The sequence below is a fragment of the Poeciliopsis prolifica genome, unplaced genomic scaffold, assembly GCF_027474105.1.
Source record: "Poeciliopsis prolifica strain line A6 unplaced genomic scaffold, Auburn_PproV2 SCAFFOLD041, whole genome shotgun sequence".
Taxonomy (NCBI): domain Eukaryota; kingdom Metazoa; phylum Chordata; class Actinopteri; order Cyprinodontiformes; family Poeciliidae; genus Poeciliopsis; species Poeciliopsis prolifica.
Genome location: NW_026562416.1, coordinates 2,084,491 through 2,097,021, shown reverse-complemented (window position 1 = coordinate 2,097,021; position 12,531 = coordinate 2,084,491). Strand labels below are relative to the sequence as shown.

The window sequence follows — 12,531 nt, the reverse complement described above, 5'->3', positions numbered from 1 at the left end:
CTGAGATCTCAAAGTCAGGAAAACACAGACAGAAAGGGAAAATCCAGTGTGTAAACACACTGGGATGATGGATGACTTGGATTAGCCGTGGAGTCGTGGGCGGGTCACCGGGTTCCGACCCAATGAAGTCCTCCGATTCCCTCAGTCCGAATGAATCAAATCAAATAATCAGAAACAGCTGGTAAATGAGCCGGATCATATTTTCAGGTCCTTAACTTGGTTACTGAGGTTAATCATGTGGTTTTTCCTGTTTAAATAACTTGGATTACATGGTTAATGTGATGAATTTTAAAGCAACTCATTTGTCCTCAACTTGCTTAGTTAAGATCTGATTCCACAAAACGAACAACTGGAACCCAAACAAAACATGAACAGCGGCAAAAAACTGCATCCTTTTGAAAAAGAAAAACTTATTTTTCCCTTTTCAAGGGAATATTTGCAGGATTTATTCATAATATTCAAAGTAATATTGAATATTATAAGGAAGTAGATGTTAGCTTCTATTGCAGTGCTGAAGAGATTTACATTCTGTCTATTGATGCTTACTAAGTTAATTTCAATTAATTACAAAATTTCAACACATTTAACCCAAATAAAGCTTTTAAAAAAACATAAAACAAAAATCTGGAACTTTTGCATTCATGTTTCTTGTTTGTCCATAAATCTGACGTACAACTAAAATCTGCTAACAACAATCAACAACAAAACCGCTTCTCTCAACCACTGGAAGATCAAATCTGCTTCAAAAAACAATCAGATTTGATGCTGGGAAAATTGTTGTTGTGTTCAAATCGTGCTAACAGAGTTAGCCTCCCAGCGAAACCATTCAAGCCTAAAATAGCATTTGAATGCTATTTTAGCAGCACAGATGCCCAAAATGCTAATGTCAGCACCAATAGTTTAACAGCAAAAGTTTTTTTTATTTAAAATGTTTATTTGAAACTATAATGCAATTAATTAACTACAATCCTTGCCATTAACTCTAATAATTAAAATCAAGTCCCACCACTGAAATTAAGATAAGCTTTGTGTTCGAACCATTAAAATAGACACTGAAAAGCATTTTAGGAGGTCGAGTCATTCCAGTTTTTTGCTGGTGCTTTTGCTTCCTTATCACCATGAATACCAAAGGTTCACTGTAATGTTTTCATAAATATATGCGCCTCTTTTTCAGACAGTTTAAAAACAAAACAGCAGTGCCCAGCATTATTTATGCATTGTGCAAACTGCTAAGGAAAAACATAAACTTAACCCCCAAAAGCAGAATTACAGCACAAAGAAGGACGTGCTGGAGCCTTGACCCAGTTTCACCAAACTTTTCCTCCCATCATGAAATAGCTGCTGACGCAGTCAGAGCGGTGAAGGTTGGTGAATCACGGCCTGAAGGACGGCGAAGCGCAGCGTAGAGGCGGTGAAGACAGTGGAGGCGTGCAGCAGTGATTTAGGACAGCGATTTTAACAAACATGTGTGCAAAACTTTGTGCGTCGTGTTCGCTGTCACCCGGGCTAACCAGCCCTTCCCAGGAATGTCCATCTGCAGCGACGGCCCCAAAACGCCGCCCTGCCGAACCGCCAGGGTGTTCACATCCCACCCAGAGCCGTCAGCTGCCGCGGAGACGCTGGCAGCGCTGATGTCACGCCCTAATGTGTGCCAGGGTGGGGCGAGGAGACAGCTGAGATTCCGGTTGCAACCCGAAAAAGCCTGGAATTAGAAGCATCCTCTGATGAAGAGCGCACACCTCTCATCAGCCCACGGAGCGACCCGAAATACAAACACGGATTCCTCAGTAGCACATACGCGCGGACAGGACGGCCAAGTATAAACACCAACATGATAAATGGCTGAACTCTGAGTGGGAAATAGGGGCGGGAGATAAGGCTGTAGAATCTTGTTGAGATATTTTGTGGTATTGTTGTGATAATGATTAAAAATTGTGATGAAAGATATTGCTTCTTCTTTTGGTAACTGCATGACAGACTGCAAACTTTGCCCCACAAACAAACACTGCTCCTGAAAAACATTGACTTCTTCCGGACAACACTGACTTAAACCTTCTAGATCAGCTTAGGATAATTCTATGGCCTATACAAATCATACAAATTACATTTTTTGCACAAAATTATGTTTAGAGAACGAGATTTTAGTATGGTGAGTTTTGCCGACTTTGAGCTGTTTTAGGGCGTCTTATCACTTTAAATTCAAATAAGCAGCTGCTGGCCACGCCCCCAAACTCACCGCTACAAACAGATGTGCAGTAATGCAAACTCACATCTTTGAAAAGCATCAGTGAAGCCTTCTGCACAACCAGCAAGAAAGCAGGAAGTGATTTCTGGACAGTAAGTGAACAACAAAAGCCTTGCTTTTTCCAGCAGCCATTGTACAGCAGCGGTAAAACCAGCTGATTAAATATGCTGGAGTTCCCCTGGTTGCTAGGTAATGGGCATGTTTTTATTTCAACATATTATGGTTTAGTTTCTAAGTTTTACTCTCATCTTCTGAGTCCCACTCTGATTTGAATCGTCGAGCTTTATTATATCTGATCAGTTCCGGTTTTGTTGATGTGCTCTTACTTTTTAGGGTGTGTGTCTGCAGGGAAATGCGTGTTTTGTGCAAAACAAACCAATCTCTGGGTACAAATATAGTAACTTTACCTAAACTAGACATTTTTCTCTGATTATTCCAACCCCACTGGTTATAAGGGAATGAAAACAAAAAGATAAGCCGCCCCTCAACCTCAGCAGTGTGAGATCACTGTTTACAGAGTTCAAACCAGAATGTGACAACACCACCACCACCCTAACCCCGGTGACCCCTCATCCACCCACGCCCCTCGTCTTTTTAAGCATCGGCATGACATCACCCCCCTGGATTTGAAACGGGGTCTTATGGGGGGTGAGGAGGGGAGGCCTGGTCTGCTCTGGAGCCAGACAGACATGTTTAGGTTTGAAATGAGCCGAGTTGGATCGCTTTCAGAGGAGCAGGAGGGAGGCTGGGACAAAGAGAGGAGAGTCCATTCAAGCACTGGACCAAATCTTTTTATCCCCGTTTTGGAAAACGTCGGCCATATTTGCTCCTTTTATAATGAACAACAAGACAAATCGGCAGGAAGAGACATTTTTCCTCATATTTCTTGCTGTTGTCCTTCTATTTTTAACATTTTTTGATTTTCCTCCCATTCTTTCTCACCTCGGCTGCTTCCTCCTCCTCGGCCTCCTATAAATACCCCCCAGCCCCCAGACGCAGCCAGTGACACACCATTTCTCCATGCTCTACAAACCCTGCAGACAGTAGCCGCTACGCATTCTGCACCGCGTTGCTTTCTAACAGCCTGTCTGCTGCACGGATCAGAGAATAAATCAAGAAAAACGCAACATAAACACCAGCTTCAAGACCAGATTCTCTCCTCTCATTAAAACAATCAATTTAGTGATTAAAAACAGAACAGAGAACTTGGGTAAAAGTGGGAAACGGTTCATGATTTGTCCCGATTTTCAGCAAAGGAAAACGTCCTGATCCGTTTCTCATTTCTTTATGTTTTTCTTCCCAGCAGCCGGACTGCTCTGTCACCTTCTCTGGGTTTTAAATCGTCGGTTTTGGGGAGTTTTCTCTCAGTTTTAGTGTTTTACTCGACCATGACCAGAAGATATTTTCAACCACATGTGAAAGTGAAATCAAGCCAGAGTCAATCCGTCGTCTTTCAGGTGATCATCCACCATGAGGCGAGTTTTCAGCTCATCAGGAAGCAACTTGTTGGAACTAAAATCCATTTTTACGTCTGTTCAACTTTAAGTTTGGAACTTTTCTTGGATATATTTCAGCCATGTGTTAAAACTAAAACCACATTTTATGCATATATATTAAAAGGAATGTTAATATAAATTTTAATCTGGTTTTCAAAATTTTTTGCACGTTTTGCAGCACATTTCCTCCAATGTTGTCAACATTTATTCAGCTTAAATGTTTAATAGGGACAAATCACCTGAATCTGTTGTATCATAAAAAGCCAATCGGTGAACCTCTGACTAAGTCCAGAAAATCTGCTTAGCAGCATAAAGTTACGTTACTCAAAGCACGTCTGTGAATATATTCATCCATCATTAGCTGCACCTGAAAATCTTTAAGCATGAAATGCATGAGTCACATTTTTACTCAGTCTGATCTATCAGTCTATTCATCTTCTCTCTCGTTTTCTTTCAACGGCTCTTTATTTCTTCCATCCTTTTGTTGTTTGCCGCACGTTTCCCAGCTTGTTCTCATTAAACCTCACAGCACAGAAAGACGAACACAGCAGGAAAACCGATTTTAAATATCTAAATAAAAAGTTAAAGTGTTTGAAAAGGTTGATAAAGAAGCAGAAAATCCCTCTGTTGGATTTAAAAAGGACTCCTGGTTTTATAGTTTTTGCATTCTTACTCTCAGTGGCCAGGATATGACATCATGCTGAGAAAAAAGTGGTTTTTAATGATAGTGGCTGGACAGAAAGAGGACTCTGTGTCCCGACACGGAGCTGGACGAACAAATTAAGGATAAATGGAGGTGACTGCAGGGAACCCGCCGAAAGCCAGAGCATTACTTGCTGCTGTCGAGGCTAAATTACAGCCAATCAGAGACGAATCCCACAACGATCCACCGACACTTTGTTTTATTTTTCACTGATTGTTTTTGACTGTTTTAAATAAAACTTTATTACGCTTTTAAAGGTTGTTGCTCCTGGAAACGCAAACACTGATGTTGAAAATGTCAACTAAAAATAAATGCTTGGTAACAGACATAAACATGAAACCACAGCAGAAAAACGTAAAATTTGAATTTGCAGTAAAAATTTATGTGCTGAGTTCTGCTGGGGTTGCTAGGCAACGGGCAGAACTCCATCAGCGTTGCTAGGTAACGGCGCAATGCCCATCGAATGCGACTTTTATTTATTTATTTATTTTAAATTGGCTCTCTTTTCTGCTGCCAATCAGTATTAACTTATGGCATTTGCAAAACAGCCAATTCAGGAGAGTCTTTTATTTTCTTTGATGCTGATTGGCTGAAACACCAAGAGTGGAAATAAGGAAGATGCAAAGATGCAAAGATATTTTCCACGGCGTGTATTGATGCATGTTAGTGTGTATTTGATGTTTGAACTATTAAAAGAGGCTGTCGTAATTATTTTTAAAGGGAGCTGAAGTATTTCCGGATTTTTGCTGCGATCCTTAACGCTAAAGACCACAGCGAGTTTTGGTATAGCTACATACCAAAGCCTGTATGCTAGTGGTACAGGCTCACCAGCTGAACACATACAGGACGTATACGCCTAATAGAAATGTTAAGACAAAGAATTTCACACTATAAAACCTGATTTCTTTTTCATTTGAAATGTTTGTTTGGTCATTTGTATTTTGCTTTATTTCTCTTTTAAATTACTAGAATTATTGATATTTGTTAATGAAGTGTCTAAGTTTTATAAAAGTTGTTAAAAATGAAATGGAGATTGATGAATAAGTGACCAAACTCAAACAGTTGTGGCATTGACTTGGTGTGGAGTGCTTCAGACAACAGAAAGCCTCTTTTCATGTGCGATCTGGGATTAAGAAGCAGTTATTTTTTGCAGTAAATATGAAGGTTCTGTGAATATTTTCTGGACAGAGAATTGCATGTTGAGAACCATCTTTAATCTACTGATAAAACAAATAAATAATACAGTTTAATGGGCTTAAAGCACAGCAACGTTTCGTAGAGACGACCGTGTCTTTATCACTAAGAGAAATGGTTGAATGCCTGAGATAAAAGCAGCGACCACAACAAAAGCTGCACAGCTGCAGCCGCAGACTTTACCGACTGAGGACGTCGCAGCCACAAGAAAAGGAATCAAACAGAGAGACTGGTATCAAATTCAGGCTTCGGTCTGTTTCGTAATTATAAGATCAAAGCGGTAGATGAGTGACAATGAAGCAGGACCCTCAAAGTCAATTTTTTTTAACTTTTTCTAAACATTGAAGAAACTTTTCTTGTGAGAAAATTGTACTTTTTTTGAGCTTTTTTAAATATTATGTTTGCAAATGCAAATTGTGACATTTAGATGAAAAGAGAGGATTATGAAACATCCTCCATCAAAGCAGAACTACTAAAATTCTGCCTTATTAAAACAATTTCAGTTTGGACCAAACTTTGAAAGTTTTGCAGCAAAACTCGTTTTATGGATTTACATTCGAAACGGGAAAATAATGAAATATGTGCTGGAAGATTTCCTGACAAACATCACTAGTGATGCTGCATCAAAGGCAGGAAAGGCAGCGTGATTCAGGCGTCTGCAGAGCAGCGCGGTTCAAACAGACGCACGCAATCCCTTTAAATCAGGATCTGTGGAGGACAGAGCTCTGCAAATACTCAGTGACGCCATTCAGGACACACAAACGCAGCTCTGAGAGGAGAAGCTCGTGTTGCACGGACCTTTACTCTGTTCATCTGGGCAAAAATAATTTCATACTTAGTGCTAATCTGAAGAATAAAACTCTTAGCTATGAAAAATAGTGACACTTTGTTTCTCTTCTTTGGAACCAAGAAACCTTTGGATGACTCCATCAATAAAACACTTTTCAATAAAGCCACTTAAAAAAGACTTTTCCCAGTTTTATGTTATTTTTTGATGATTCTGACACGAAATAGAAAAATAAAATGTTGAAAAGGTCTAAACAAGGTGACAAAGGAGACTGGTTCTGTTCTGGGCAAAGAACGATTAAGCAGTGTCTTCAGTCAGAGGCTTCTTTTGCATCACTGTAAGACGGGCTGCTACAGGAAAGTTTTCCTGCACTGAATAAAATGTAATTGTTCACACGGCAAACACACAAATCTTACTAAATATTTTTGACCCAGTTTGTAGTGCAGATATTGAAATAAGAAAAATTGAACTTACAAGTAACTGGAATACTTTCCATCAATCTTAAGTCATTGTTGACTTAAAACTTGAAGGTCAGTTTTTTTAAATCTCTCGATTGCTAGAGAAATTCTGAAGTTGAATCTCCAAACAAAGCGACCGGCTTCAGGAGCAACTCAAACCCGGCGGGTCCTACCTTGAACTCCTGCAGCTGCTGTTTGATCATCTCCACCTCTGTGCCGACCGCTCCCTGCGAGTTCAGCCCCTCTTCGGCTTTTCCCAGCATGCCTTGCAGCTCCGCCACCAGCCGGTAGAAGTCCTGGACTCTCTCTGCCGCGTCCTCGATCTGAACCAGCCTGGCCTGGCCGCGCTCGCTCAGCTGGAGAGCAAGAAATAAACGAGACGCTAAGAGACGAAGCACGTTCCTCCTGTTTAATTAAAACATTCATTCAGATGCAAAATGTCTGCATGTTCTGTTTCTACAGTAATCTCTGCTCTGTCTGCTTTATATTATTAGGAATTATTGAATTAACTGATAAATAATAATCAAATATTTAACCAACTGATTGTTAAATGGACTATAGATTAAAAAGTTTAATTTGCTGACAGAAACAATTCAAGAAACAACTGTACAAAATATACACATAATTAACATTTAAAACTACAATATCTTTAATATATTTTATGTAAAACTCTTCAAGTGTCAGTTTTAGCTTCACCTGTTTTATTGAATTTTACAAAATAAAATGTTCTTAAGTAAAAAATGTATAATTTATCTCAATTTTTTAAATGTATTTCAAATGTGTAAAAAAGACTTAAGTGTTTATATAAAAACCTGAAGAATTTTATCATTTATATATCTAATTAATCATCAGAATAATTGATTCAAACATCAATTACAAAAACAACCATAAGCTGCAGCATTTTAGGCAATAAAATTTGAAATTTGTTTGTTTACATTTTAATGCATTTTAAATATTGTGTAAAAATACTGAAGTGGTCACTAAAATGATGAACTTGAAGAATGTTTTCCTCACCTTGCCAGCCTGGCGGCTCAACGCCTCCGTCTCCCGGCGCAGAGCCAGCAGGTCCGGCGAGGAGCCTTCCCTCCTCAACATGGAGCTGCACTCGGCGCCGTGTCCCTCCAGCTCCGCCCTCAGCTCCGACAGGCGGGACAGGAAGCTCTTCACGGCGTCCGCCTGAGACGCCAGGGAGTCGGCGTCGCGGCCGACGGGACTCAGGGAGTCCAGTTCGTCGTCCAGGTCGGCGAGGCGGGAGAAAACGTCGCGGACGTGAGACTGGACCTCGCCGACGCCCTGCAGGCGCGACTCCAGGGAGGAGCAGCAGAGCTCCATCTGATGGAGGTTCAGGAAGTTAAAACCATGTTTCACACAAGAACTTTTCAACCATTTTCAAGGTACAAACAACAAATGATAAAAATAATAAATACTGTTATTAATAATGTATTATGGTGGTATTTTACTTTCTGCAGCACAGACGGTAAAAAAAATAGAGACAGTAAAAAAATTGGTAAAAAAAACATTTTAAAACTGCAATTTTAAAAATGTTGCTTAATGTATAAAATATAAAACAATAAGTTTTTATTAGGCGTAATAAACATTCATTTCATCGAAACAATCCAAATAAATTATGATGAGGAAAATGTTCTTTCTGATCAAATTAAACGTTTAAACACAACATACAAAGAAAAGAAAAGATTTCCGGGATCAAGCAAATAAAATGAATTTTAATTATTGTAATTGACCTAAAACAAGAAAAGTTTAGTCTGATTTAACATCAAAGTGTGAGAAAGAAAATAAGTCTAAGAATATCTGGTTTCCCTGTAAATAATGTTTTCCAAATTTCAGCCTTTAATCAAATGTTAGATTGGAGTTTATTACTAAACTGTGCAGTGTGAATATTAAACACTTCTGACGACTTTATAGAAATCAGGAACTTTCCAAACCTTAAAACACCAAATTGAAGTTTTTCTTTAAAATAAATAGAATCTCAACAGAATTATTTTTTTGTCAGACTAGAAAATCAAGGATAATGTGCCCTGCGTACGTTTACGTTACGCTTATGGAGCTGAAACTCCTGGTGTTTTCTCACTATTTTTAACACAATTGAACTAAAGTTTTTGGAAACATCTTTGATTTTTACTTATTAAAATCTGAAATCACAAATTCCAGAAGCCAATTATGTTTTTGGAGCCTGTTCATCATTCAGCATCACAAACAAAACGAAGAAGAAACTCGCTGAACACTAAGCGATTGAGTTGCAGAAACCAGATGCATTGCTGTGGGTTTGAATTCCCATCATTCTGGTTTACATTTCCAGCGATGATGAAGTGCTGAAGGTCCAACACTGACCATATATGACTCCTGCAGGAGGAGCAGACAAGCATTTCCTGGATATCAACAGCTTCCTTCGCTCTGCAGTGAATAAACTGCTGAAGTTGTGGTTGCTTTCATCTGATTTTCACTGCTCCTTCCCACATTATGCAATAAGTTCTGCTTTAACATGCGAGTCACATGAGATTAGACATTAGTCCTGAGAAAAAGCTGCAACCCAGCACTGGAAATTACAACAAATATCTCAAATATGTTAGGATTTCTCTGGCAAAGAAATAATGGGGTTCTCTGCAAATTTTAACATGAAAATCTTTAGTTTTGTACAAAAATGACTAATTGAATTAACTATGGTTGATCAATTTATGAAATACTTGTCAACTAATTTAGTAATTAATAGTTAACTTGAGTCTTCAGACTCAATAAAAGGCCATTTGCTTCAAAGGAAGCTGGTTGTTCTGGGCCTTCTCTCCTCACCTTATCAGTGACCTCATCATATTCCTTCTCGGTGTCCTTGGCCTGCTCCTGCAGCCTCTGTGTTCCCTCAGTGCTGCCCCCTGGTGTCTGGGGTGCGTCCTGCACCAGTCCCAGGGCCAGATCTTTGAGGTAGACCACCTGAGGCTGCAGGGAGCGCAGACTCTCCTGCTGACTCCTCAGTCTCTCCAGGCTTTTAGCGCTGCATGTCTGCATGGAAATGTGTTATTTTTAATAAACTGACAGACATATTTGTCTTTCTTATGATGTTTAATGAAAAACAGCAGGATGGTTTCAGTTGTGATCATTTCTTTCCGGTACCTGAGGTCCGAGAGCCTCCTGGACTTCGATCTGATGCTTGGCGGCCTCCAGTCTCCTCTCCACAGCCTGTCTGCCGTCCTCGAACTCCTTCAGGCGGCTGGCCAGCTCCTCCAGCTGGGAGGTCCGGTTCAGGAGGTCCTCGCTCAGTCTGTCCACCCGCCGGTTCAGCTGCGCCTTCTCATCTCGCAGCTTCAAGGAGAAAAATGTCTTTTAATAAACTGCTGCAGAAGGACAGTTTTTCCTCTTTTACGGTTATAACTAAAACGATTAATCAAATTAATACATCACCGAAAAAAATTGTCAACTAATCTAGTAATTGATTACTCAATAGCTGGAGTATAGAGTCACAATGAGAAATAATTACCATAATAATGACGTTGACCTTCATGGCAAAATGTTTGGAGAACGCAGCTTTAAAGGTTTACCTTTCTCTGTGGTTTTATTTTATTTTTTATGAATAAATATATAAAAAGTCATACTGCTTCCTTTTTAAAATGGTTGTTTTCTTATTTAAAAAGTAAAATGAAAACCGAAAAGCTTACTTCTTTGTTCTATTATTTATTTTATTTAGTTGTTTATTTAAAAAGTAAAATAAATGTCCTACCTCTTCCTCTCCGATGCAGCACTGCTCCAGCAGCTGGTCGGCTGCAGTGTTAAAAGCCTCCAGTAGGGGCTGCCGTCTCTCCAGGTCCAGCGTCAGCGCCCGGGCTTTCTGCAGAGACTCGTCCAGGACAGACGGGTCCAGCGACGCCCGGACCTCTCCGTCTTTCTGCTCGCACTCGGCCAGCCACGGCGTCAGCTCGGCCCGGTGCTGCTGGTACGTCTCCGCTTTGCCCAGCGAGTTCTTCAGCCGGGTCTCCCGCTCCGCGATCCGTTGGTTCACGGCCTCCCAGTCCTGCCTCAGCGAGGCCAGGCGGGCCTGCAGAGCGGAGCGCTCGTCCGCGGGCAGCGTGGCGAGCAGCGACACGCCCTCTGCCTGGATCAGCTCGTAGGATCCCCGCTGGCTGGCGACGCCGCGCTGCAGCTCCTCGGTCTGCGCCAGCAGGGAGCGGATGGCCTCGGGGCGGCAGGGCAGAGAGTCGGAGGGCGATTGTTTGAGATCCGACTGCCTGTCCAGCCAAGAGCGCAACTCCTCAAACATCTGCTGGAACTGCTGCGTGGAGGACAGAGCGGCCTGGAGCTGGGTCAGGCCGTCCGCTGAGGGGAAGGAAACCAGAGAGCAGCCTTAAGTTGTAAACTCTGACGAATCATTTCAGAAAGATTCATATTCATTTAATGTTGAGGATTTGTGCTCTTTTCTGCACAAAGGGGTGGGGATAAAAGTAAATTGAGTTGTTATATCGAGTTACACCACAGGGTGGCAGTGCTTCCCGTTAGCTCGGCTGCTAGTGTAGTTTAGTTTGGTTCTTCTATATTTTATGTTGATTTATTGTGGTGAGATCTGCTAGTTTATGTTCAGTGGTTGATACCGACCCGCTCTCTCCTCCAGGCTCCTCAGCGGCGCGCTGACACTCTGCAGCCGCTTGCTCAGCTCCTCCTTTAGGTACGGCTCGGCCACGATGGCGCTCAGCTCCCCGCAGAGCCTCTCGGCCTCCGACAGCTCGCCGCGCCGCCGCTCCAGCTCCGACCGGATCTCTCCGGTTTCCTGCAGCCGGCGCTTCAGAGCCTCAGGCTGGGCGCTGAGCGAGGCCTGAGCATCCAGCCTCTCGCTGAGCGACGCGATGCTGGAGGACAGATCCTTAAGCAAGCCCTGCAGAAGAGAAGAAGTCTCTAGATCACTGCGCTGGACATCGCCCGATAGGCGCTACAGCCATCAACGCCTTCCTGCAGGCACCAGTACCATGACGCATGTCAAACCTGTTTCAATGAAGGTTGAGCAAAATGTGCGTAGCACCAGAATTTACCATTTATATTTCTATAAAATGTGGCTGAAATGATGTTTTAATGGATAAAATATGTAATCTCGCCGGATGGAAGCGGTGTGAACATGACGGTCACTGATTAGCTAATTTAAACAATGATCTGTCCGAGTTGCTCGTCTTATTTTAGTGTCAACCGAATTACACAGCACATGTACATGTTAAGGTTGTCAAAGTCAAGTTAGCATAACTGATTAGCTTAACTAGATATTATTTAAGCTAGCATAACTGACTTACTATCCTCTGTCTTTATATAGTTCTATTAAACTTCCAGGTCCAGTCCACAGAAACCAGTCATACCTGGTATTTTTCGCTGGTTCCCTGAGCCTGATCGATGTGACTGGACCGCTGACTCAGCCGGCCGGTCAGATCCTCCCACTGCTGGGAGATGGAGCCCAGTTCTGTGCGAACCTCCTCCAGGTCCTTGGGGTCCTGAGCGGAGTCCCCGGTTTGAGAGAGGATTCCCTCCGCCGACTGGGTCAACTGGTCAAACTGGGGCCGCCGCGTGTCAAACTCCCGCAGCATAAACTGGAACAAACAGTGAACTCCATCAGCGGTGCCTGGAGAAGAACTAAGATGGCGACCGTCGGCAGTTCGGCACCTCAT

At 41.9% G+C, this 12,531-nt stretch overlaps 1 protein-coding gene across 25 annotated transcripts in view; it reads right to left on the bottom strand.

Annotated features, from left to right (window-relative positions):
- macf1a (microtubule actin crosslinking factor 1a) overlaps positions 1–12,531 on the bottom strand; it is a 195,316-nt gene that overhangs the window by 52,732 nt on the left and 130,053 nt on the right. For all 25 annotated transcript variants that reach the window (XM_055055143.1, XM_055055151.1, XM_055055155.1 and 22 more), the window contains 7 exons: positions 12,226–12,453; positions 11,480–11,756; positions 10,611–11,203; positions 10,007–10,195; positions 9,689–9,895; positions 7,898–8,215; positions 7,057–7,239 (listed from right to left, as the gene is read on the bottom strand). In XM_055055143.1, the coding sequence (XP_054911118.1) occupies positions 7,057–7,239; positions 7,898–8,215; positions 9,689–9,895; positions 10,007–10,195; positions 10,611–11,203; positions 11,480–11,756; positions 12,226–12,453 (1,995 nt within the window). The remainder of the gene's footprint in view (positions 1–7,056; positions 7,240–7,897; positions 8,216–9,688; positions 9,896–10,006; positions 10,196–10,610; positions 11,204–11,479; positions 11,757–12,225; positions 12,454–12,531) is intronic.